Below are 27,433 nucleotides of genomic sequence, written 5' to 3' on the forward strand. Positions count from 1 at the left end.
ACCTCCCTTTCTGTATCTCCCTGTGAGGCCACCACCCATGAAGGAGATGCAGGTGGTCTTGCTTTGGAGCCTACCCTCTGTTCCTCCGATCTTTGGGGGTTTTCTTTTTCCACTGGGGGGGAGTTAAGGAAGGATGAGGAAGGCACGGATGTGTATAAATAGAAGACAGGTCTGTAGGAGGCACCTGCTGGATGTGGACGAGAGAGGAGAAGGTGGAGCTTTGACTTCACACCTTGCTCTGCTGCTTAGAGGCATCTGGGCGTATCCAACTCAAAGGGAGACAAGCCGGTTTCTAGAGACAATGTTTGCCTCCACAGCACATCATGCTTATAAGGCAAGCTCCCCAACGAACTTTTCTGGTCTCTACTCGGCCCAGTCTCCCAACAGCTTGGACGTGGGCAGGATGGAACCTACTGAACTCTTCTACAACAAATCCAACCAGCCAGTGGTCTACAAGGTTCAAGTGACCACCGGGAAGGGTCTCCTAACCGGGACCTTTGACTCCATCTCCATCACCTTGGTGGGCACCAATGGGGAGAGCCCCAAGTACCTTCTGAACCGGGTGGGCACCAGCTGTGCTCAAGGATGGGTAAGGCTTGGGTCTGGGGTTCAAGCAGATGGGAGGGCTGTTGGGAGGGATTGCTACCTCAAAAATGTCTAATAATGTTGGTTAAAAATAATAACAGAGGTGTAGTGTTTTAAGTGTCAAGAACTAGTGTGGCATAGTGATTTGAGTGTTGGACTGTGGATCTGGAGACCAGAGTTTAATTCCTGGCTTGGCCATGAAACCCACTGGGTGGACCTTGGGCAAGTCACACTCTCTCAGCCTCAGGAAGGCAATGGCAAACCTCTTCTGAACAAATCTTGCCAAGAAAACCACCTGATAAGGTTGCCTTAGGGTCACCATAAGTCAGCAACAACTTGAAGGCACAACAACAACAGCAAATGGCAAAGTCTTTTGAGTGTTGGACTAAGAGGACCAGGGTTCAGATCCATGCTCAGTCATGGAAACCCATTCGGTGCCACTGGAGGTCCATCTCCGGCTATTGCTACACTGCAGAATTAATGCAGTTTGACACGGTTTTAACTATCATGGCTTCATCCTGTGGAATCCTGGGATTTATAATTTGTTGTAGCACCATTGCTCTCTGGCAGAGGCACTTTAATATCGCACAAAACTACATATTCCAGAATTCCATAGTATTGAGCCATTGCCGTTCAAGTGGTGTCAAACTGCATTAATTCTGCAGATGAACAGATCTTGCCAAGAAAACCCCATTATAAGTTTGCCTTAGAGATGCCATATGTTGGAAACAACTTGAAGGCACACAATAACAACAACAACAACAAGCAGCCTTATTTTCTCAGCCCTATGACAGGCTGGCTAACAATCATAGTTGACTTGAGTGCACACAACAACAAGACCAACACCAATTATAATGTGCTATTTGATACATGGAAAAGTTATTATTATTATTATTATTATTATTATTAGTTTAAGAATGTTTCCTCCAAATTTGGGGACGTTACCAATGATAACTGGCAACTTTCATTCAGAGCCAGCTTGGTGCAGTAGTCTGTGCATTGGACACTCACTCTGAAGACCAGGGTTTGCATCCAGGCTCATCCATGGAAACCCATGGGGGACCTTGGGGAAGTCACACTCTCTCAACCTCAGAGGATGGCAATGGCAAACTCCCATGAATAATTGTTCCCAAGAAAATCCCATGACAGGTTCATTTTTGGATCGCCATATGTCAGAAATGACTTCACAGCACACAACAACAACAGAATGGTGAGACTACTCCAGATTTTTAAAGTGACTATCCAACTTGCAGATTTTTTAGAGGAGGTCAGGCAGATGGGATAGTTTCTTACAGTTTGGTCTAAAACCCAGAGAAGATTCAATCACCCACTGACAAAGACGTTACCACCCACTACTGAATAAATCCCACTGGGGTTTTCATGTTGGTGGCATGTCAGGTTTTACTCTGATCTCTAGGCCTTAAAATATCTTCAGGACCTTGGAGAGCTCATTCAGCATGCAAACTAAGCCCTGGAGTGGATTCACTGCCCCTCTGACATGGGAGGTACCAACCTCCCCCAGAGTAAAAGCCTTGTAGACCTGGTGTTTCAAGTGCAAGGAATCCACCCCGAAGTCATGAGCTTTTGGGCTGCACCAAATTCAGCTGCAATCTTATCCACTAGGACTCAGATCAATGGTTTTCAGACTAGTCTGCTTGTCTTTGGACATTGTCGCACAATACCATAGAATGTCCTTTTGCAAAATGGGAATGTTTTTAAGAAGTAGAGAGAGACCATTTTAAGCCAATGAATGTTCTAGGGGAAAAAGGGAAGCTTTAACAGGATGGGAATAGGAATTGCAAACCCACCCACTCTCTGGTCCAGGGAAACTTGTCTGTATGTGTGTCCAAGTCACTTCTTGACTTTTAGTGACCCCACTAATATGGTAGGCCTTTCCTAGGCAAGGAATACTCAGAGATGGTTTGCCATTACCTTCCTCTGAAATATAGCCTACAGCATTCCTTGTATTTCTTGATGGTTCACCATCCAAGTACTAACCAGGCCTGATCCTGCTTAACTTCCAGAATCAAATGGTATCTGGTGACTTTGGGGCATTTCACTTACTCCTGTATAAATGCACATAAAACTGCAGCTTTCAGCCTGAAGAATCAGGATCACTCCTCAAATTATTACATGTAACTGAACTGAAAAGCCAGTGGTTTGAACTGGTTTTACAATTGAACTGTAAAGTGTAGTGCTTTGAGTGTTGGACTAGGACTCTGGAGACCTGGATTCGTATCTCCACTAGGCCATAGAAATGTAGTGGGTGACCTTGGGCATGTAACACTCTCTCAGTCACAGAAGAAGGCAAAGGCAACCCCCCCATGAACACATCTTGCCAAGACAACCCTGTCATTGATTTCCTTTAGGGTCACCATAAGTTGGAACCACTTGAATTAAACAACAACAATTAAATTTTGCAACAGACAGTCTCAGGAGGTGGTGGGCTCTCCCTTCCTGGAGGATTGACACAAAACATCCATCAGAGAGGCTGCAACTGTGTTGTCATGGCATGTGCTGCAATGTGCAGAGGGCTGAGCTAGATTACCTCTAGGAACTCTTCCAATTTTACAGTTCTGTTTTTCTTGTCACTCCTGTCCAAGCTCATTTGCCCATGTAGCTCAGATGGGTGGGCAGGCTATGGGAAGATGTTGAAACAAAAGGCAGAGCTTGGGGGGGGGGTTCCAGTGTTACTGCCAACCTTGGAAAAGTTATCCTTAACTGTTGGTGACCCCCATATCATTGGGGAGGTGGGTCTGCTCCAGGTTTTAGTGCAAACTTTGAAGGGCCGTCTGAAGTGCTGGTTTTGGGGAGAGAGTTTGACATCTTGAAGATTTCTGCCAGGGCATGGATGGGATTCTGGAAACTGTAGTCTTGCTGTTAATTCATCTTAGAGATTTAGGAAAAATCCAATTTTTAGACTTACAAAAGCTCGATTTTGAAAGAGCATGACTGGAATGCATTATCACTAGGTTCTTAAGAGATAAACCCAACATTGCAAAAATGCATTGACCATATCTACAGACTGCAGTTGGTTGGCAGGTCTCTGCACATGACTTGATTCTCAGCCCGATTATCTTGATGACAGGCAGGTGACACGAGGATGCATTGAGTCAACAGCAATGTAGGCTGCTGTTTTACATCATGCCAAGCTAATAATCTGTCTGTTGCCTATGACAGAGAGGCTGGTCTTCTTCTGAGCAGCCAAAGTAAAGCTGAGCTTAACTATAGGAAATATCACTGTTATAGCACTATTATTCCCTTTTAACGGCTATGGCTGCCTCCTGTGGAATTCTGGGGTTTGTAGTTTAGTGAGGCTTAAGAGCTTTCTGGCTGAGGATTCTAAATGTCCTTCCCAGTTTTATTGCACCTGTTTCCACCCAGATTCTGCACCAAAAGTCTGTGCTGTTCCCCAGCCCTCCACCACCATCTCAATGTTAATACTGCTTTGAAAAATCCAGCTAGGCAGAGGATGAGAAGGAAATGGAGGATTAGATGGACATAAAAAGACTTTGTTAACTGAGCTATGCCTGTATCAACCAGCCATTTATACCTTGCTTGGGCATCTTTTACTTCTTATATACAGTATTTCCTCAGAGGAGGTTCCAAGGCAGCATTTATGCATCCTTCATTCCCAGTTTTATCATTACAACCCAAGGGCACCCATTAAGGTTCAAGGAAGCGTACCAACTGGAACTAGGGATTTTAGTGGTCTTTGCTCAACTCTAGGGAGGCATATCTACACTGTAGAAATAATGCAGCTTGATAGCACTTTAACTGCCATGGTTCCATCCTAGAGAATTCTGGGGTTTGGTGTTTTGTGAGGCAGTAGCACTCTTTGGCAGAGAAGGCTAAAGACCTTGTAAAGCTACAAATCCAGGCATTCCAGAAGATGGAGCTAGGGCACTTAAAGTAGTGCCAAACTGCATCATTTCTGCAGTGTAGATATTCCCTACAAAGGCAGGGAACTTCCACAAGCCTGAGGGTCAAAGCAAAACTACAAATCCCAGAACTCCATCACATTGATCCATGGCAAGTAAAACGACATCGAGCTGCATTAATTCAGCATTAATTCTAGATTGATCCTAAGCTTCAGGAGACAAATGCCAGCTTTTTTGAACAGAGGAAACCCCACACAAAAGCTGAGAAACCACCAAACTGTATTGGGGTTAAAGGGATGTGGCCATTTGGGAGAGCAAGGAGGGGCAGGATCGGCCGCAGGGCTTCAGGTTCTGCACACCTTTGCTCTATGCTACACTTTTCAGCATTGAAATTGAGAGCTGTGGCTAACCTAGATCAGAAGGCAATTTTTATTTAATCTCTTTGATTCTCATTTTGGCTACTCCTCCTCCTCCTCACCCTTGATGCTTGTAGTCTGCAACAAGACTTTTCTGCCTTAAGGGAAGGCCACACCTGTTGAGCTTCAGCCTGTGGTGCAGCTGTTAGGAGAGGAGCTCAGCTAGGCAACACATAAATAAATCAAATTAAATTAAGCTGGATGGAAGGAAGCATGGTTCAGCCACATTTTTGGGGGCTGGGCCTGTCATTTGTTGCTGGAACAGGAAGTTTTCCCCAAAAACCCACAGTACCTGGAATCTCTTGCTCATCCTGACCACATGCCATTCCAGCAGCATATTTAATCTGATCTAAGCATTAAGGCAGCAGGAAAAAAGGAAGACCGCATTACAAATGGATGGACTCAACCAAGCCACAGCTATGAGCCTGCAAAACCTGAGCAGCACCATCCATGATATAATGTCTTGAAGAGCCCCTAAATGAATTGATACAGCCTAGGAGGTTCAGCTTTGTTTTGCAGTCATGCGGATTTTTAATCTTGCTTCTCCACCTCTTCGTCCTCCTCTGCCTTCCTTATTTATATCCCACTTTCCCGGCAATATTGGAACTCAAGGCTGCTTTGTCATAGTTGTTGTTCTTGAGCCAACTTTATCTTTTGTTGACCCTTGGAATGAGGGACTTCCAAGAGATCCTCAGGTCTTACAAATTCAGGACAGCTTTCTTGGTGTTATGTGATTTTCCTCTTTTCCTGTTGCCTTCCACTTTACCAAGCCTCACTGTCTTTTCCCATGATCCTGTCATCCCATGATTTATTTATTTTATTCATAATGTGTCCAAAGCAGGACAGCTGGATGTGTCAAATTCACTTCCAGGGAGAGCTCAGGCTTCATTTGTTCTAGAACCCATTTATTTGTAATGTTGGCACTCCATATTTCCCATCATCACATTTCAAATAATTTTCTTTACTGTCCAGCTTTCACCTAGTTCCAGCCAGAAAGAGAGATGGATGGATAGATGGAGGGAGGGGAAGAGATGGAGAAGATGGACAAACAGTCAGAAAGAGGCAGAGAAAGATAGAGAAAGAGGCATAGAGAGGTGTGTCAGAGAGAGATCAGGGTGAAAATCTTGCAACCTTCTGGACACTGCTGAACTGCAACTCCCAGCAGCCCTAGCCAGCATAGCCAAGGGTGATAGAGTTGTAGTCTGACAACATCTGGACACCCACAGAGTTTCCAGACCCATGTTGAGATGCTTGAGGACCTTTCTGACTCCTGATGTGACCAGACTCAATTCTGGTGCGGATGGAAATGCAGTAGTCTCCCATTAGGTGTCACCGTTCTCCTATTTTTCTTCTGCAGTCCATTTCTTGGCTCCAAAGATACAGTATACTGAAATAAATCTATTTCAGACAAGAAATAGATACACAAATGTTTGTGAGGGTTTTTAAAATAAACTGCACACTGATGCAGAAAAGGAATTCCACAAATTCACAATTGGCTACAAAACAAACGCAAACCAGAAATACATTAATTTGTCCTTCCCTGCCTGACATTTTCCATATGCAACTGAAATGTTTCTTTCCTCATTTCTCCCTGGCTCCATTTTCCTCCCCTTGCTCTGCAGCCCTCCAGGTATCTGGGACTATACCTCCCATGATGTCGGAAACACATAGCTGGGGAGGGTGGGCATGGTCATCCAATGCATTTGAATGGCGGTGGATGAAAACAAGCAGCTCTGTTGCCTCTTGTGTGTCAGATACATTAGACTGTAAACCTCTTGGAGCAGGGATCTATTTTCTGGTCCATAAAACACTGTGCATGCTCATGGTGTTAGGTAAAATGAGGAAGAAATGGAGGAGGAGAGATGCTTGAATAGGTCACATAGTAAACTGATCAATAATAAAACATTGTACTAACCAAATAATAATAATAATAATAGCAGCCATTAACCACAGCTTTTCTCTCTGAAAACAGAATAAGGTGGAACATAGCAGATCAATAAATGGAGAACATTTTAAGCTGCAGATGGCTCCCATGTTAGAGGGCTGTTGAATCCGCTCTGGATTTTAGTAGGAACCATAAAGTGGTTAGCTTGGTGGGACAGGGCTCAGCAACACCTGGAATAACTTTATCTTGCCCTGTTTTCCTCCTCTTGCTGTGTCCATTAAACCCTATTAAAGTTCATGCTAAACCCCAGAGTGGATTCTCTGCCCTCCTGACCTGGAAGCTGTCAGCTGCTGTTGCGTTTGTTGACTCAAAACTGAGTGTGAAGCTGTACCTGGGACAGAGTAACCCTCTTTCCCTTCTTCATCCCATGCTAGGAGGCCCTGAACCTTTTCTTTCTCAACAGGTAGAGGAGCATGATGTATCTTGCGATTATGACCTGGGCCCGATCCTCCTGATCCGTCTCCACAAAGACCCCTATTCCTTCTTCCCTGAGAGCAGCTGGTTCTGCAATGCTGTCCAAGTCACCTCACCGGGAGGAGAGGTGTATCACTTCCCCTGTTATTCGTGGATCGAAGGCTATTGCACTGTGTCTTTCCGGGAAGGAGCAGGTAAAGGCCCTTGGGGACAGATGGGGAGGTCCAGTGCACCTCCAGAGTAGACCTTGGCCAATATCGCGCCATAACCTCATCAATTCATGCAGAAATGAAATTCCTTTTTATGAGAGACTAGTAGGGTCTCCATTCCATGCAACATAGAGAGATCTTGCAGCACCTCTAAAGAAAGAAATTGGCAGCATGAGCTTTCATAGGTTTAAGTAGATTTAAGTAGACTTAAGATGCATCTGAGGAAGTGGACTGAAGTCTACGAAAGCTCATCCTGCCAGTTTCTTTTTTTCAGGTGTAATGAATGATGCTATTCCAGTATTGCAAAAGGTAATCCAAAAAGTAACTCCAGTGGTCATCTTCTTTGTTTCATGCAGCGAAATCTCTTAGGGATTCCTGTGTCAGTGAGGTGGTGAATTTGCTCTGATCTGCTCTGAAATTTAAATTTAAAGGAGCTCTGTCCTCAAAATAGGATTGGCACCTTGGTTAGTTTGTTAAAAATTCACACAAAACCCCAAACCGGATTCACCAAAACCGCCAGCCACCTTCGCTGTTAAGCCAGCCTTGGTAGGGAGAATATGGAAACCTTTTATGAATTCTGATTTTCTTTATTTCCTTCCATCTACAGCCAAAACCGCTTCGGATGATACTCACTATCTGCAGCGGAGACACCGCCGTGAAGAGCTGGTGCAAAGGCATAGCAAATATGGGTCAGTAGGAAACAAAAACACAGACATTTAATTATTTTTATTTAAAAAAAAGAAATCTGATATCCAGATATCTACATCTAGTTTAGGCATTTTAAAGCATTTTGCATGACTCTGGAGTCCAGGGTTCGATTCCCAGCTTGGCCATGCAACCCACTGGGTGACCTTGGGCAAGTCATACTCTCTCAGCCTCAGGGGAAGGCAATGCGAAACCTCTTCTGAATACATTTTACCAAGAAGACCCCATGATAGATTCACCTTAGGGTTGCCATAAGTCAGAAATGACTTGAAGGCACACAACAACAACAAATGTGTACAGGGCTACTTGGCCCTTCCATTCTTCCTCTCTGCCATCAGAAGAGTGTTATGGCTTTCCTCTCCTTCTAACTACTTGACATACTCTCTGACCTTGGGTTCTCAGACTCTGTTCTCGACTGGTTTAGATCTTACTTGTCTGGCAGATCTTTTGCAGTAGTTGCAGGGGGTCTGACTTCTTCTCCTGTTTCCTTATCTGTTGGAGTTCCCCAGGGCTCTGTTCTGGGTCCCCTTCTGTTTTCTCTCTACACACTGTCCTTAGGAAAACTCATCAGCTCTTTTGTTTTTTCCTACCATCTGTATGCCGATGACACCCAGCTGTATCTTTCTGCCCCTGACTTTTCGCCAAGGCTTGAACAGCAAGTCTCATCTTGCCTTACAGCTGTCTCGCAGTGGATGCGCCATCGGCGTTTGAAGCTCAACATGTCCAAGACGGAGCTCCTTGTCTTTCCTCCTAAGCCCAACCTTCAACACTCCTTTTCTGTCTCTGTGGACAACATTTCCATTCAACCAGTCCAGCAAGCCCGCAGTCTTGGCTTTATCTTTGACTCTTCTCTGTCGTGTATCCCTCAGATCCAGACCACAGCCAAGGCTTGTAGATTCTTTTTGTACAATATTGCCAAAATCCGACCATATCTCTCCGCCTCTACTGCCAAGATCCTGGTCCATGCCCTAGTGATCTCACGACTTGATTACTGTAATGTCCTCCTGGCTGGGCTTCCTCTTTCTCACCTCCATCCTTTAATCTCTGTCCAGCATTCAGCTGCACGCATTATCACTTCCACCCACCGCTCTGACCACATTTCTCCTGTGTTGGCATCCCTTCACTGGCTCCCTCTCCCTTTCCGCATTCAGTATAAGCTCCTGCTGTCGACATTCAAAGCCCTCCATGGACTGGACCCTCCTTACTTATCAGACCTTCTTTCTCTTCACCTTCCCACCAGGGCCCTCCGTTCTGGTAGTCAAGGGTTCCTGTCTCAGCCCAGGATTTCCTCTGCCCCATCCCGGATTCGCCCCTTTTCACTTGCTGCCCCTCACTCCTGGAACCTTCTTCCTCCACAAGCAAGAGCCATCACTTCTTTAACCAGCTTCAAAACGGAGCTGAAAACCATCCTATTCAGAGAAGCTTTCCCAGGCATCGCATAATTGTCGCTTACTATCTGATGTTCTGTTGTTGGCTGTTTATCGATCCATTTCCTGTATTCCTATGTACTGTATATGTATTATCCTACTTGTTATTATGTATTTTCTCTGGATAATGATTAACCATCCATTATGAAGCCTTGCCCTCCCTCCAGTCCATCTGCCTTGGTCCAGACCTCGGAGGTTGAGAGGAACTGCTGGACCTCTTACCCTTTCCCTCCACCACTCCCTTCTCCTTCTGTGTCATGTCTTTTTAGATTGTAAGCCTGAGGGCAGGGAACCGTCTAACTAAAAAGATTGCATGTACAGCACTGTGTAAATTTACAGCGCTTCATAAATAAAGGTTAATAATAATAATAATACTTGGTGATGCTCAAAATCTGGCTTCTCTCGTGACTGTCTTAACAACCTAGCACACCACCTAAGCTTTATCTCCAGCTTTGCTGATGTGGGGAGGTTGCCAAATTACTTGGTGCTTCTGTTCCAAGCACCAAGACACATGAACCAAAGTATTTTGCTTAAGGCTAGAGGCAGCTTACCTTGTGCCTGCCAGTCTTATCTGTGGCTGAGTTAGTCAGGTTAGGACTTTCCCAGGCCCTCAGGTATCAGGATTGAAAGCTGAGGTCTAGGGACAACCCTTGTATGATATCTCAGGAGGCAGGCCATGCTACAACGGCAAACCTGCTCTGAACAAATCTTGCCAAGAAAACCCCATGATAGGGTTGCCTGAGGGTAGCCATAAGTCAGAAACAACTTGAAGGCACACAGCAACAACAAGGGGCTGCTGCAAAGATGATATACAAGGGCCAACCCCTGGTGATATCACTCAACACTTACCTTCCAGCTGTTCTGATCCGGTAGCGACAGTCCCTAATAATCTTCTGCCAGCAGCTGATTCTAAAATGTCAGTTTCTGTCTTCTCTTCCCATTTCTTCCCTTCCTCCTCAGCTTACTCCTGTCGCTGCAAACTGAGTTTAAAGATTTTAAACTCTTAAACAAAAAACTATGGATGCCGGCCATGAAAGCCTTCAACTTCACATGAGTTTAAAGTGCAAGAATCATTTGCATACATTTAACATCATGGGGGCAGAGTTTAAGAAGGGCTGGAATCTCATCCTTCCCAGTTGGCCCAGGCAAAAGCAAACTGCAGCAGTCTCTCTTAGCTTGTCTGTTTTTCCTCATTGATAATATTTGCCGCAATAGACCATATTGTGACATTGCTCAGCCACATGTGCTCTAGTTTTCATCTGTGAAATATTGGAAAGTATATAAAAATATTACCCAGTTCTGATTTTCCCAGCCAATCTCTGTCTTTATTTCTGTGCCTAGGTGGAAGGAATACCTCCCAGGAATTCCATGGTGCGCTGATATAGACACAGTCAACTCCATGGAGTACAACATCCAGTATTCGTTCCCCAAATCCACAGCCTTTTTTGGGCGTGGGACAGCTGCGTAAGTATTTGACGCCATACAACTAGCCAAGTTTCCATTGGCTACATCTGCATTGCAGAAATAATCCGGTATGATACCAAAGCTTTCATCTGGTGCCACCACAAAGTACAATTCCCAGAATTCCATAGCAGTTCAAGTGGTGGAAAAGTACTAGGATGTATGGCCTACAGCTCCCCAAACCCCTTAGCCTAGCATGGCAGAGGCTGCAGCCACACTGCAGGAATAACCTGGTTTATATCTGTTGTGTGGATGCAGCCTCTGCCATGTGAAGCTAAGGGGTTTGGGGAGCTGTAGCCCAAACTTCCTAGTACTTCTCCAACATTGATATATCGGTCTGGCTCAGTCCCTTTTGCAAGGGTGGTGTTTCTTATCATGCCAACACAGTTAGCATTTTTATCGTCCATATCTTTATTAATTGCCTCTGCATGTTCTGCAGCTGAACCTTGGCATGAAAAATGCATTCCAGTATTCTCTCTGGAGTTCCTGGTTTCAAAAAACCAGGAAGAAGTTGCAAATGGATTGGGGCCAAACTATCTCAGGCTTCTGTATGAGCTTCTGTGTGAGTCTACCCATGCTTTGCATTCACCATCTGAAGCCCTGTTTTATGCCTTGCCACCAAATGGGACTAGTCAGTGGGGACACAAGGCAGAGGCTTTTCGGTGCTGGCTCCCATGTGTGGGATTTTCTTCCCAGTATGATTGAATTGGGTCTCTCATTGCCCCAGAGGCAGGACACCTGCTTTCCCATGCAAATAACCCCAAATGCAGTCCCCAGCTACTACAGTTGTGAAAAGGATGCTCTTGGCTCAAGATCTGTGAAGGCTGCCATCACCCAAAGAAAGCAACACTTGGTTACATGGGCTGAACTAATGATTCTACATAAGCCAAGGAGGGACAAAGTGCAGCCTTCCAGATGCTGCTGGACTGAAACTCCCATTAGCCATAACCAACAGAGCCAGGGTGACCAGATGCCATAACTACAAAGGAGGACAAGGCATCACAAAATATGGGACATTCATGAAAAACGTAGGACACGACCAAGTAAACTAAAAAACACTTATACTGTATAAATATAAATTCATGGTTCTTCGTCCTGCTCCAAATGGAGGACCTTTTGGAATTCCTCCTGGACAGAAGGCTGAAATGCAGGACATGTCTTGGAAAAGGAGGATGTTGGGTTACCCTGAACATAGCTTAAGTTAAGGAATGCTGGGAGCTGTAGTCCAAAAACATCAAAAAGGCTCTTCCCTGGTAGAAGTGAGCTTGGAAACATTCCTCTTTTGAACCACAGCTCCCAGAATCCCCAACACTGGAGGTTTCTGGCAGCTGTAGTCCAAAGGAGAATATTTACTTTTACATTTGCATATCAGGAAATTTTATATTTTTATGTATGATGAGTGTAGAAGATCAGAGGCGCCAGATTTTTGTGTGTGTCTCTTTCCAAGATAAATCTAACTCCTCCACCATTCCTTTCTCCCTCACAGGCTTTTTGAGGCCAAATTGAAAGGCTTCCTGGACAAACCTTACTCCTGGGGAAAACTTGAGGACATCCGCAAGGTCTTCTGGTTCTATCACAGCCCCATCTCAGGTCAGTGATGGCCAAATGATGGTCAGTGATGGTTAATGGTGGCCAAGTGGGATGCTTCCCATTCCCTCCCTCTTCTTCATTACTGGTGTTGTGTGCCTTCAAGGCATTTCCAACTTATGGCAACCCTAAGGGAAACCTATTATGAGGTTTTCTCAGCAGGATTTGTTCAGAGGGAGTTTGCCATGGCTCTCCTCTGAGGCTGAGAGAGTGTGACTTGCCCACGGTGATCCAGTTGGGTTTACATGATCAAGCAGGGGTTCAAACCCTGGTCTCCATAGTCATAGTCCAATGCAACCCAGAAATAAATCCATTGACCGCTGTAGCTTTTTCCCTCTGGATTTGCAAGACAGCATTCTGTTTCATAATGTGGGCTTCTCTTAAATGCATGTGCATTCACAATTTTTGTTGGTAATAGTTGCATGGTAACACAACTACAGTTACTACTACTACTACTACTACTACTACTATTACTACTACTAATTTCTTACCCACCTCTCCCCATAGATTGAGGCTGGGGACAACAACAATTAACAAACAGCATCAGTTAAAATGTTAAAATGATAGACTTCAGAGGCGGGCAAAGTGAGGCTTATGGATCTATTTTGTGGCCTCATCCTAACAAATGTTAGCTCCCCAAAGGTCGATGTCCATTTTGACGCTGCAACTTCTCATTGTAACCCTCTGCTTGTGATTATTTTGACAAATAGCCTCTTTATGTATGTCTGTCTCTTTCTTTGCCTCCCCAGAGTATGTGTTTGAGCACTGGAGAGATGACGAATTCTTTGGCTACCAGTTTCTTAACGGAATCAACCCAATTATGATCCAGAAATGCACCAAGATCCCAGAAAACTTCCCTGTCACCGAAGACATGGTGGCTGGGCCTTTGGGAGAGGACACCACCCTCCAAGAGGAGCTCAAGGTAACTTACTCCACCAAGATATGAAAAGCAGCCAAAGGTGCAAGGTAAAGGTAGAAGGAAAATGTACTGTGATTAGCAGGGCAAAACAATAGACCATTGAGAATTTTGCACACTTTCCTTTTGATATTTGGCATCCCAGACCCAAACTATTGTGCAGGAATTATTCCGAAAAGTAAACAGACAATTTTTTACATAAAAAAACCCAATTTTCTCTGCAGAAAATAGGTTTCCTGTGCCGAAAATTGCTCACAACACCCCAAATTGTGTTTTTCACTACAGAATAATTCTTGCATGGCATTTTGGAAGGTTCAAACATGAGACAAATCCAGAAAAGGGATTTTCATTTCTTTTTCTTCCTGCAACAGGGAGAAATCCACTTTAATTATTTATCCTTGCAAAATTCCTCATCCTTGGCTGCATTTGCACTGCAGAATTAACGCAGTTTAACACTGCTTTCACGGTCATGGCTCAATGTTATGGAATTCTGGTATTTCCAGGGTTTGATTCCCAGCAACAAGCCATGGCAGTTAAAGTGGTGTCAAACCAGATTATTTATGTAGTGCAGATGCAGCCTCTGCCAAGATGGACTAAAAGATTTGGGGAGCTGTAGTCCATAATCCCTAGTATTTTTCCAACATCGATATATCAGTCTGACTCAGGCCTTTTTGCAAATGTGGTGTGTCTGATCCTGCCAACACAGTTAGCATTTTTATCATTCATATCTTTATTAATTGCCTCAGCAAGTTAGACATCTGAATCTTGAAATGAAAAACACATTCCAGTATTCTCTCTGATGCCACAACAAACTACAAATCCCAGAATTCCATAGGATGGTGCCAGGACAAAACTGCATTAATTCTGCAGAAAACATTCAGGGGTAGCTGTGTTGGTCATTTTTCAAATACAAATCAAAATCCGTCACTGATACCTTTATTGCCCAACCGAAATGCACAATATACTTGTTGCAAGCTTTCAAAGCTCCATGGGCTTCTTCATCAGGCAAGATGTTGTTTTGTAATATCTTGCCCAATGAAGAAGCCCATGGTGTTTCGAAAGCTTGCAACGAGTATATTGTGCATTTTGGTTGGCCAATAAAGGTATCACTGTTTGGTGGATTTTTGTTTGCATTAATTCTGCAGTGTGATAGCAGCCAAAATATAGATACCGATGGTACATGGATGGGAATTTCTTTTACGGATGTGTTGGGTAGTGTTAATCAAATATAATACTGGGACAACATTTCACATCCAGAGAGATCCAGAAAACCCCTCCACCCCTTTCTTCTGATGAACTTTCTTCTGCAACATCTTCTGTTTTACAGAAAGGGACCATTTTCCTAGTAGATTACAAGATCCTGGAAGATATTCCCAACAACATGGTGAATGGGAAAGAGCAATATATCGCTGCCCCTCTGTGTTTGCTCTACCAGAAACCCACCGGAGAAGTCATCCCTCTTGCTATCCAGGTAAGCCAACCAGTATATCCCTTTCACAGAGAAGGAAAATTCAAACCAAGCTTAGAAACATCTACATGACCTTGGCATCCCCCTCAATTAATGGAAAGCTAAAGAAGACCCTGTCATGATGGGGGTATTCAGGGGGAGGGTGGCATCTGTTGTGAATCCATTCCAGTTATTAGTCCGAACTTTAAATGGGCTTTCCAAGTGGCCAAACTGGGGTGAGAGTTCATCACCTTGAATGGCTCCAACTCTAGTCTGAGCCGATCCACCAACCCAATGACCAGAAGGCACTAACCATCATCACAATGGTATATGAGCTTTTCTCTGATTGTACCTGTAGTCCTCACAGTAGGAATATTTGTCTGTCTATTCCACCCCCAACAATATATTGCGAACTATTCCTGTTCTTTCAGAAAGTATTGGGGTTGGCCTCATTTTGAATGGGCAGTCAAACCTGGTAAGATGTACAAAAGACCTGCTCCTGTGGAAATGAAAAAAGCTAGAACTGGTTTATTAATGTGGAACCACCCAGCAGCCTGCATTTTGGGACCTTTGTTGGAAGCATGATAGCTGAAATGAATGCCTACTTTTCAAAATTTGGACCAGTAATGTTGGTGTGGGCTGGTGTTGTCTCCAATGTTCTTGTCCATACATTACAGTTGGTAATGTATGGACACTGAGGTTTGGTTTCGGGACCCCCCCCCCCCCCCCATGGATATCAAAATCTGTGGATGCTCAAGTCCCATTAAAAACGATCCCATGGTGAAATATTGTCCCTCATATATAATGACAAAATCAATGTTTACACTTAAAATTTATATTATTTTTGAATATTTTCAAGCCATGGATGGTTGAATCCATGGATAAAAAAAAATCCATGGATACAGAGGGCTGACTGGATAGTCTCATTTACAAGCCCATGGCTTCTATTTCAGTGGGGTGGCTCCTAATCCAAATTTCAAGAGGGTTATCCAATCTGTGGAGCCCTATCTTCAAATAGGCCAGAGACACTGGACAGCTCCTTTCAAGTTCAGACTAAATCCCAGAATGGATTCAGCATCCCATGGACACATCAGCCCCCTCCCTCTGCTATAAGGGAGCATCTTTAGATTATAAATTATGCCACTCCTGGCTGCAACATCAATCTCTTTGCTTTTTCTAATTCTGCCCCGCAGCTCAGCCAGCAACCGGGCCCCCAAAGCCCCATTTTCCTTCCCACTGATGAAGAATGGATCTGGACCTTAGCCAAGACGTGGGTGCGAAACTCCGAGTTCCACACCCACGAAGTGATCGCCCACCTCCTCCGTGGCCACCTGATGGCTGAAGTCTTCTCCATCTCCACCCTGAGGCAGCTGCCAATGTGCCATCCATTGTACAAGGTGAGTGTCGAATGGGCAGAAGGTGGAACTGGGTTTGCTTTGAGGCAGAATATCATAGCATCATTGGGTTGGAAAAGTCCCGCAAGGGCCATCTAATTTAACCCTCCTACCATGCTGGAATATGCAACTAAAGTGCATATTCGAGCTGGGCATCCAACCTCTGTTTAACAGTCTCCATGAAACAAGAGTCCTTTATTTTCTGATGGACTCTGTCCCACCATCAAACAGCTGTTTTCTTTCTACTGTTAGGTGAACTCTCATTGCATGTAGTTTGAACCCATTGGTTCAGACCCTAGGGCTGCATCTACACTGTAAAAATAATGAAGTTTGACACCACTTTAGGAGGAGGAGCGGGAAACCAGGACATTTTAAAAACAGCTGGGGAAGTTGGAAGATGGAGGATTAACTAGGGCTGTCCAATCTGTGTTTGCTCCACCAGAAACCCAGGGATTACCATCCGTAGGGACAACTGAATAGTATGCTTTTGGGATACTTTTGCTATGTATTCCTCCACGGCAGAAAGTTGAACTACTAGGCAGTCCTTTCGGCCAACTCTTATCATTTCATTGATTCAACAGGTTGCAAGATGTGTAAAGCAACAAAACCCAGGATTCCATAAGATAAAGATATCCTATGGAATCTTGGGTTTTGCAGCATTACAAAGTCTTAAGCCTTCACTGCCAAAGAGGGCTGATGCTTCACCAAACTACAAATCCCAGGATGCTGTAGCATAGAGCCATAGCCGTTAAAATGGTGTCAAACTGCATTATTTCTACAGCCTGATGCCTCTAGAGCACAAGAAAAAAAGCTCATCCCATCCTTTAGCTGACAAATATTTAAAGACAGATATCAGGTCACCTCTCCGTCTTCTCTTCTTCAAGCTGAACATACCGAACTCCTGCAGTTGTTCCTCTGAAAGCTTGGTTTCCAGACTTTTGATTGTCTAGGTTGCCCTTGATTGTCATCAAAAGCCTTCATAGAAAAAGGCCTTTGTTTGCCAATGGAAGGAGAGTGGGGAGAGGACCAACCCAGTCTCCTGTGGCAGAGAGTTCCACAGTCCAGCTTCAAAGAGGGCTTTCTTCCAGTCTCCTCACTAAACATACTTATGAAGCTGGTGGGACCAAGAGATAGCTCTTTCCTCCTAGGACATTAAGACCAGGGGTTGATTCCCACCTTGGCCATGAAGCCTGCTGGGTGACCTTAAGCAAGTCACACTCTCTCAGCCTCAGGCAAAGGCAGTGGCAAACCTCCTCTGCACAAATCCTGCCAAGAAAACCTTAGGGTCACCATAAGTCAGAAACAATTTGAAGGCAAACAACCACCACCACCAAGGCTCCTGCAGTAAGATTGTGCAGCCTCTTGGCATACAAATCCTGGCTCCTCTGCCTTGTAATGAGATCTTGAAGAATGGCAATGCAAACTCCTGGGAGGCAAGTGTGCTCACCTGTGGGCACTTCCAAACTCTCCTTGCTTGTAGGTGGCCAGCAGCTGGTTCTTCCTCTATGGGTGGTTGGCAGGTGTGCCCGCGTCCAGTGAGATGGCACACATAATTGCCAAGACAGGACTCCAGGCAGCTGTTGGCAGCTGTGAACCTGTCCAGATATGCCCAACTGAATGGCAACTGCCCAGGAAGACTCCAAAGTATGCTACAAAGGCTCCCTAGAGGGCATTTGGAGACTGTTTTGGTGGGAATGGGTGCGGTGCGAATATGGCCTGCCAAGGATTTTGGGGGGGGGTTAATGTGACCCCTACCCTCCCACAGTGGTCCACTCCTGCATTGAACAGATGTGGGCTGTGGGAATAAGAAAAATGTTGAATACCAAGTCAGAGTTTTTGTCTACCTTGCTTGGTTTTTCCTGCTCTGATAGGCAGAAGGTCTCTGGCAGAAAACAGTCCTTCTTTTCCATCATCTGCTTATCTTTTTAACTGGAGATAACCAATTTGAATCTCGGTCCAAAGCTTGGAAATGATTGGTTGAAAATGACTATCTTACCTCTGGCCAGTTTAAAAGATTCTCAAGGATTTTTCCCTCCAAGACGTTATTTAAATCATTATATTTGGCATTAGATATGTGACGAATCAGTTCCAGAACTTGAAAGAACTTGAAAGAAGGGATCCAAAGTGCTGTTCCAAAATTGGGTAGTTTTTAATCATGAATTTTAAACATAAATTTGATATTTAATTATTGTCCTATATATTGTAATATAAACATTGCATAGAGATGTACTTAATATATGTATTTTATGTCATGATTGTGTTTTAACAATGCTGTAACCCACCTCGAGCCCTGAGGAGAGGCGGGTAAGAAATAATAATAATAATAATAATAATAATAATATAGGTTCAGCACTTTGGATAGCTCCTTTAAGTTCAATCTAAAACCCAGAATAGAGTCACTGTTACAGTGAGTACAGCAGGTTACAGTGAGTGACATTGCTTCCAACATGTTACTTCCAAGTTCAGCGATATACTGGGATGTGCCTCCAGCTTCATGTCGGTTTCTGTTTTTCCCAGCTTCTGATTCCTCACCTCCGTTATTCCATCCATATCAATGTATTGGCGAGGACTTTCCTCATCTGCCAGGGAGGGACCTTCGATAAGGTGAGTAAGTGGGACCCTCGTGTTATATCATGGGAAGGATGCTGGGAATCTATTCCGGATTGCCTTCCTCCACCCAGGACCTCGGGGCAAAGGGTTTGTGAGTTCACACATACACAGGAAAGTGGGACTCTGCACTGTAAAAATAAAACAGTTTGACACTGTTTTAACTGCCATGACTCCATGCTGTGGACGCCTGGGATTTGTAGTGTGCTGTGGCCTCAGAGCACTCTGGCAGAGAAGTTACATATCTCACAGACCTACAAATCCCGGTATTTCTTTGCATGGAGCTATGGCGATTAAAGCTCTGTCAAACTGCATTAACTCTGCAGTGCAGATGCAGCTTAAGGAGACCAATACTTGAAAATGAAAGTGTCCATTCTTCCCCGTTGCAGGCCATAGCAACTGGGCGGAAAGGATTAGCTGTGCTCCTCAAAAAGGCCCTGGAAACCCTGACCTACACCCAGCTTTGCCTTCCCGATGACATCGAGGCTCGAGGAGTCGGCTCTCTTCTCAATTACCTCTACAGGGATGATGGGATGAAAATCTGGGATGCCATTGAGAGGTGAGGGAAAGAGGATTGGTTGGAAGATGTTGAATCAGTGAATGACAAAGAGTTGTAAGGGACCAAAAGGACTGCCTAGTCCAGCCCTCTGCCACATGGAAGAATATGTAGCTAAAGTGTCTCGAAAGGATACTATCCAATTGTCCCTATTAGGATGGGATAGCCCTAGTTAATCCTCTGCCTTCCAATTTTCCCAGTTACTTTTAAAATGTCCTGGTTTCCCCTCTCCTCCTCCTACTTTATGCTTGCTTAAATTGCTGCAAGCTCAGTTCACATTGCAAAAGTAGTTTGCATGCAGTTAACTTAGCAAAAGGGAGAACAGAGGAAGGGGCAGAGTCTTGCCTTTCTTAAGCTCAGTACTGTACCTACTTTAAATTCCAGGGTTTCTCTGCTTAAAACAGTATTTCTCTGTGTGTTCTTCCTCATTTTGTCCTCTTGTTGCCTGGCCACATCCCATTGAGCGCACTGGGCAGAATTTGTTCAGAGGGGGTTTGCCCTTGCCTTTTCCTATGACTAAGAGCATGTGGCACCTTGTAGTTTATTCTTTTGTAAAGAATTAGTTGATGGAAAAGGCCTGACCCAGACCTGACATCTTTCTCCTTCTCTGCAGCTTTGTCTCTGGCATTGTTGAACTCTATTACCAAAACAATTTAGCGGTCCAGAGGGATTATGAGTTGCAGGCGTGGATTTGTGATATTTTCACAAAGGGCTTCTTGGCCAGACGGTCATCAGGTAATTCAAGAAAGAAAATATTTTCTTCCCTCACCAACTATTGTATGTAACTTGGAGGTAACTCATTATAAATAATGAGTCACCTTTCATTACAAATAATGAGTTACTTGTCATTCATTCATTCATTCATTCATTCATTTTCTCCAATAACCCTAAGGCATAACTACAGTCTATTAGCATTTCTAACTTAAGGGGGGGATAACTTCACTTAAAACAGGTAACTCATTCCAAATAATGAGTAACTCAGGTTACTTGTCATTAATTCCAAAGACATAACTACATTCTATTAGTGTTTCTAATGGGAGGTACAATACGAACAATGAGATGCTTGTCATTCATTCTTCACCTCAATAATAAAGGCATAACTCCTTTATATTAGCATTTCTAACTTTGGGGGGGGGAGATAACTTCATTCCTTTTGCAGGTGGCTGCTGGCTCCTAATGTCAATGGAGCAGGGACTCCGCTCCACTATCACCACTGTCACTACTCTTCGCAGTTAACTGTAACTCTTTTAAAGTAACTTTTAAAGTAACTCCCTCACCAAATGTTGGAGAAGGGCTACCCCATTGTTCAAGCACTCTTGCTCTCTTGTGAGCGTTGAGGCAGCAATGAAATAGACAGAAGGAGAGAATTTTGTGCAAGCCAGCAGCTTGTAGCATCCAGATATTTGCAAAAGTAACTAGAGCCTAGAAAAGTTACTTTTTGCTATGACTCCTGGAACCTCCTGGCCCAACCAGCATGGCCACTAAATATTCTGGGACTTGTAGTCCAAAGGGTAATTTCTCCAAGGTTGGTGTACACTTGGCCCTCTGCATTTACAGCTTTGATTATTTGCAGTTTTGATTCATATGTTCTCTCTAGGAATCTTTAAGTCCTCCAGTGCAACTCTGCTGGATGTTGACCATAGAGTTGTGCTGGAGACCCTAGAGGTTCCAAGAGAAAACAGTTCTGTAGGCATTTGTAGGTCCTCCAGCGTGATTCTGTGATCAACTTCTGGCAGATGTTGACTGTAGAGTTGCGCTGGAGGACCTGGTGATTCCTAGAGAGGTGTTCTCTTAGGTTAAAAGAATAGAGTTTTTTTATCTGCAGTTTTTCCATATTCACGGGGGTCCTTCACCCCTAACCCCAACAAATGTGGAGGGACCACTGTAAATTATTCCACCTTTGCAACAATCTTCAACTTGAAATGTGACATGCTTTATAAATGACTCTCTTCTTTCCCTACAGGTATCCCATCCTCTATCCGTTCTGTCCAAGAACTTATCAAGTTCCTGACCATGGTGATCTTCACCTGCTCAGCTTATCATGCTGCGGTAAACAGTGGCCAGGTATGATCCTATTGCCAGAGAAGGGAGAACGTCTCTGTGCATTTCATCATCACTTTTCTCCCCAGAGTCTCTTGGAGGAATGATTAAACAAGGAAGTCTTTGCAAACAAAGCACGCCTTTTCCGCAAAGCAGATGTTGATAAGGCCAAAGTATTTAGGCCCCTGGTCAGCAACTAGATTTCCAGGTTTGCAGTTGATGTGAAGATGAGGGATGCTCTTTCACTTAATCTCTTTGCAAGCAGGACAAACCTGTAGGTCTCTATAGCCCTCGCTTGGCTTTTATGGGGATAGGTTTCAAAACCAAGATTGCAAATGCAAGGGTAAACATTGCAAACATTTGCTTTTTAAAAACAGGTAGTTTAAAGGCACTCCAGATATATCTCATATGGGATCTTGTATCAGCTTTTCCCGTACAGTTCTGTTGCACGGTTAGTCTAGTTGGCCCTGTCCTTGTTCCCTTTTAGCTGGCATGAAGATGTTCTTATTCAGGCAGTCCTTTGAGATTTAAGTGATGTCTCAGAAGCACAGGTGAATAATTCAAAAATAATTTATTAAACAGGAGCTCCACATAAAGTTGAAGATTACTTATTTAAGACATCATAAGGTACCTCTACACTGTGAAAAGCATGCAGTCTGATACCACTTTAATGGCCATGGCTCCATCCTACAGAATCCTGAGATTTGTAGTTTTGTGAGGCACCAGCACTCTTTGGCAGAGAAGGCTAAAGACTTTGTAAAACTACACATCCCAGGATTCCATAGGATAGCACTACAGCATGTGGTGTCAAACTACATTATTTCTCCAGTGTAGATGCACCCTACATCTTGACTAACCTTAAACAATTAACTGTCATCCACATGTCTCTTTTCCATTTTCTTAACTTTCTCACTCCTCATCCTGACTAACTGACCTGAGCCTAACTAATCTCTGTCTCTGACCCTAACTCAAATAGGTCTCTAACTCATATTCCAAGCTCCCCAAAACTTCAGTTCCCATCATCGACTGACCCATCTCCCTCATTCTCTGACTCTGACTCCTCCACCATCTCTAACTCATATTTCCTAAGCTCCCCGGGATGCCTTCCTGCTGGTCTCTCATCTAAATATTAACCAGGCCCAACCCTGCTTAATATCTTGAAATCAGACATATTTGGGTATATGTTTGTATGGTTGTATCTCTGCCCAACCCTGCAAGGTAGGACATGCTACATTAGTTTATCCTCCAGCAGGACCATTTCTGATGTCTAATTAATGATAACTGTACGCAGAGGTTGCAAGAGTTTTGTACTAATATGTACCAAAGGTATAGATGTGTCATATTCATTTTTTTTAAATGTACGCATGCTTGCTTTGATAAAAGCACGCTCAGGCACATTCTTGACATGCATGCATTTTTTGCTGTGTGCCCTTTTGACATTAGGTTTGGGGCAATTTTCCCCTTCCAAAACACACTGAAAACTCCACAAACACATGGGTTCCTGAGTCTAGATATGCTCACTTTCACTAGAAATCTCAGGATGTGCCAAAATGGATAATTTCATAGAAATGAAAATGCAATACCTTTTCTCCCTTCCTAATGCAGATATATCCAATACTTTCTTGGGAAAGTTACCTGTTTGGATGACAGTTCCCCAAATCCCCTGCCTGGTATGGCCCTGATATGGCCTAATCCTACAGTTTAGGACTGTGTAAAGTAGACCTATTGAAATAATGGATTTACCTATGTATTGATTGACCAGTCAACAATTGAATCAATAGATCTACTTTAGTTCAGACTAACCAACAGGATGCTGGAAATTTTTAAAATACATTGGCTGGAATTCAGCATAGAACTTAAGGTTGTTGTAAGAGGAGTTACATGTGTAGTGAATAGAATTGAGCCGTTCCTTTAGGGACTGCTGTGATGTTGCAACATATGGGCGTTTGCGGTGCATTCATACCAATGATGTGACCAATTCACCATGGTCTTGATATGCAATAGGCACTGGGGCACATTGGGGAGTTCTTGAGGTCTGCCCAGAAACCATCTAGGAAGGGCTAGAGTGCAACAGGAGTATGCCATTCAAAGATATAGCCATGTTAGATGTAGAGAGATCTTGTAGCACCTTTGAGACTAACTGAAAGAAAGAAATTGACAGCATGAGCTTGCATAGACTTCAGTCCAAATCCAAATGCATCTGAGGAAGTAGACAGAAGTCTAGGAAAGCTCATGCTGCCAATTTCTTTCAGTTAGTCTCAAAGGTGCTACAGGATCTCTCTACATAAGGAATATTCCATGTGCATCAGAAGTGTCCCATGTGCATTAGAAATGCATGACAGACACCACGTGTTCCGGTGCATCAGAATTGTCCCATGTACGTCAGAACTGTCCCACGTGCATTAGAAATGTATGCCAGACATCAGAAGTGTCTCATGGGCATCAGACGTGCCTGACAGACATCACATGTGCCCAGTGCACATCGCAAGTGGCCATTGAGTATGAGAAGTTTCCAGTGTGCACCACAAGTGCCTGATGCTCATCAGAACCACCCAAAGCACTTTGGAATCCTCTTGCCTTTGCCCAAATGCAATTCGCTAACAGAGTTTTGTTGCATTTCTGCAATGTAGTTACGGATTTGCAGAGGTATGAAGTGCAGGCTGTGATGCAGAATCTTGGCCATTGACTTTATTGAAAAATGTTTAACATTCATTTGCATTTTCTGCTCTTTTCTCTGGATGGCAGTTTGAACTGGGGGCCTTCATGCCCAACCTGCCTTCGTCCATGAGGAAACCCCCGCCCCAAGTGAAAGCCCCTGTGACTTTGGAGGAGTTCCTAGACACTATCCCCGAGATGAACACCACCAGCCAGGTCCTCTCCGTCCTCTGGGTCCTGAGGAATGAGGAGCTTGACATGGTGAGGAGAAGAAGAGTGATGCTCTGCCATCGGAGGCGGAGAAACCTTCTCAGCATGGAAGGGGGAGAAGCAAGTCTTATCAGTTTTAGCAATAACTATTATGACAAAAAACAACAACAAACCCATAGAGTCAACTGCTACGCATGATTCAAAAGGCAGAATTCAGACCTCTTTGCTCTCCACATCTTGGAGTAGCAAAGGCAAGACCAATATGTTCATAAACCAGCCTTGTGTGAGATCTGCTTCCAGTTTGTCTTTTTCCCTGCCACTAAGATTCAGAGCTCGGGGGGGGGGGGGACTCTTTTCAACTCTATGGGTGCATCTGCACTGCAGAATTAATGCAGTCTGACACCTCTCAATGCTATCAAATTCTGGGATTTGTAGCTTTGTGAGATATTTAGACTATCCTGCCTGAGAATTCTGGTGCCGCAACCAACTACAAATCCAAGGATTCCATAGCATGGAGCCATGGCAGTTAAAACAGTGTCAAACTGCATTAATTTTGCAGTGTAGATGCAGTCTTCCTCTCAGAATCACCAGCCTTTGGGAGCCTAAGTGAAGGGCTTTTCCATGCTCTGCATGTTTTACCCTTAAGCTCCATTGCCTCAAGTGATTCTTGCTTTCCTAAAATAGTTTCTTCCCTCAGTAGCCTTATAGCTGATACATTCTTTACTAAATTTTGTTCTTGGAGAAAGCAAGAAATAATTTCAGCTATTGTTTTACCGCTGTAAAGAAGTATTATAAAACTTTGCAGTTTTTGAAGACTATTTGTAGTTCAGGACTTATTCTGCATAAAAAAAAATGCATGTGGTATTATTGCAGCTGAAAGCAGCATTTTGTGTAAAAGGGCAAAAACATTTGCTGCCCATAAAAGAATGTTTTTGTGTAGAAATCCTATTTTCCATGCAGAAGATGCTGTGGACTTATTCTACACAAACTTTTGGGGTGTTTATCTATGGAGAGGGTTTCACGGGAACCTGATAGAAATTCCAGATTGGAATGTAAATCTGCAACTATTCCATTCTCTCATATTAGGACAAATAATGAAGCCATTTTCTCCCTGATGGAGGAGAAAACAAACATTCCTCTGTCGCATTCTCTCTGTATTTGAACACCCCAATGCTTTGCAAAGAATTATTCTGCAGAGAAAGACATGTGTGTGTAGCGGGAGAGAGGTTTCCATACAAAATTTTCTCTGATTGAGAAAACAGGCTTCCTCTGCAGAAAAACTGTTTTCAATGCAGAATATATTTTTTCTACATAGAAACCTGTGTGTTTTTCTCTGCAAAATAATCCCTTGACACTACTTTGTGATGTTTGAACACCAGAAGAAAATTGTGCAAAATACTTACTGGTCTTTTATTTGTCCGGAAACCTGTTTTTCAACCTGGGAATGAATAATTGCAAATATTCTTTCCATCCCAGAGGGGTACAAAAACCTCTCCATGGGGCAGAGCTTCTTCATCACAACCCCAAAGCCTGGAGAAGGAGCAAGGCTTCCTATTGCTTCTCCTGTGGTTGATCGGTGGTGAGGGTGGCATACTCTGCACATGGGCAGAGACGTTCTTGTCTTTTGGAGTACTTCATCATCTCCAGAGTTGAACTCTGGGGATCCCAGGTCTGACTCAAACACCTTGTTTTCTCTTTGCAGAAACCACTTGGAGAATACGACGAGGAGCACTTTGTGGAAGAGGAGCCAAAGCAGCTCATCACGGCTTTTCAACAGCGTCTGGCCCACATTTCTGAGGGAATTAGGAAGAGGAACGAGTCGCTAAAATTGCCTTACACCTACCTCTATCCACCCACCATAGAGAATAGCACCACCATATAGGAACCCTGGTTTGAGAGGGCTGCATATGTTTCTGGTCCACAGTGTTCATTCTCCATGCCTCTCTGTCTTGTGTTTTCCTTTCAGGGATGGAGACATTTTAATAGCTGGCATGGATGAGAAATTCCATTTAGTCTTTTCAGATAAGGGCTACTGTACATATATACTTGTGCATTGCTTGGAAAAGTATTATAAGTCAAACTCACATGTAAGTTGAGAGCAATTTGATGGATTTTATGGCTATGGATATTACCATGGGAGTTTATCACATGGGAGGCTAAGTGTCCAAATCCTGTGCAGAAACGGGATTTAAATCCTGGAAAAAATCCCGCAAAAGGGGATCACTTTCAGACAATGTCAGGGGCACTGAGCATTAATCCAATATTAACCTGCACAGAAAGTGGACAAAATCAGCTACTTTTTACTTTCTAGAAAATCCCAAAAGTAAAAAGTGGCCGATTTTGTCCACTTTCTGCGCAGGTTAATGTTGGATTAATGTTCAGTGTCCCTGACATTGTCTGAAAGCGATCCCACTTTTGTGGGATTTGTCCACTTTCTGTGCAGGATGACCCCCCCGACGTCGTCTGAAAAAGATCCTGCTTTTGTGGGATTTTCCCAATTTAAATCCAATTTCTATAGTACTTGTGAATTTACATTTGCAAATGAAAGTGGAACTGACAGTTTTGCCCATTCTGACTTAAGAGTAGTCCTCCTGTCATTCAAATTCCTTTAAGATACAGATATCTGGTGTTCAACACAAAATAACCAAAGCCCGGATCATGGCCATTAAGGATGCCAGGTTGCAACCCAGAGACAACAGCATATTTTTTATCACCCATAAACATGGAAATTAATAAATTTATTTTTTTCCATTTGTTTTTCCTTCTGCCATAAAGGGGTGAGAAGGGGAGACAGATGGAGAAACCAAGGAAAAGGCAAATATGAATTTAGAGGTTAAACTCTGGTGACATTGTTTAATAAGTCCCTCTTGTCTGCAATTCTGAAATATTCCAAAAACCAAAACTGTTTTCATGGGTGGCTGAGGTAGTGCCACCTTTGCTTTATGATGGTTCAGGTACACACACTTTGTTAAATCCAC

General features: G+C 43.7%; 1 protein-coding gene across 1 annotated transcript; it reads left to right on the forward strand.

Annotated features, from left to right (window-relative positions):
* Positions 1-348: 348 nt before the first annotated feature.
* LOC121934889 (hydroperoxide isomerase ALOXE3-like) lies at positions 349-26,648 on the forward strand. The gene is made up of 14 exons (XM_042475805.1): positions 349-589; positions 7,231-7,435; positions 8,058-8,139; positions 10,924-11,046; positions 12,530-12,633; positions 13,380-13,552; positions 14,874-15,017; positions 16,187-16,390; positions 18,905-18,991; positions 19,384-19,553; positions 20,164-20,285; positions 21,514-21,614; positions 24,336-24,506; positions 26,158-26,648. The coding sequence occupies exons 1-14, from the start codon at positions 404-406 to the stop codon at positions 26,335-26,337; spliced, it is 2,052 nt and encodes a 683-aa protein (XP_042331739.1). The 5' UTR covers positions 349-403; the 3' UTR covers positions 26,338-26,648.
* The last annotated feature ends 785 nt before the right edge of the window (positions 26,649-27,433 follow it).

Source organism: Sceloporus undulatus, chromosome 6, assembly GCF_019175285.1.
Source record: "Sceloporus undulatus isolate JIND9_A2432 ecotype Alabama chromosome 6, SceUnd_v1.1, whole genome shotgun sequence".
Taxonomy (NCBI): Eukaryota; Metazoa; Chordata; class Lepidosauria; order Squamata; family Phrynosomatidae; genus Sceloporus; species Sceloporus undulatus.

Coding starts and splice junctions, on each gene's coding strand:
- LOC121934889 (XM_042475805.1), top strand. CDS start 404: ATGGAACCTACTGAACTCTTCTACAACAAATCCAACCAGCCAGTGGTC. Junction 8,140..10,923: donor CAAAGGCATAGCAAATATGG/GTCAGTAGGAAA, acceptor TTCTGTGCCTAG/GTGGAAGGAATACCTCCCAG. Junction 21,615..24,335: donor CTGCGGTAAACAGTGGCCAG/GTATGATCCTAT, acceptor TCTGGATGGCAG/TTTGAACTGGGGGCCTTCAT.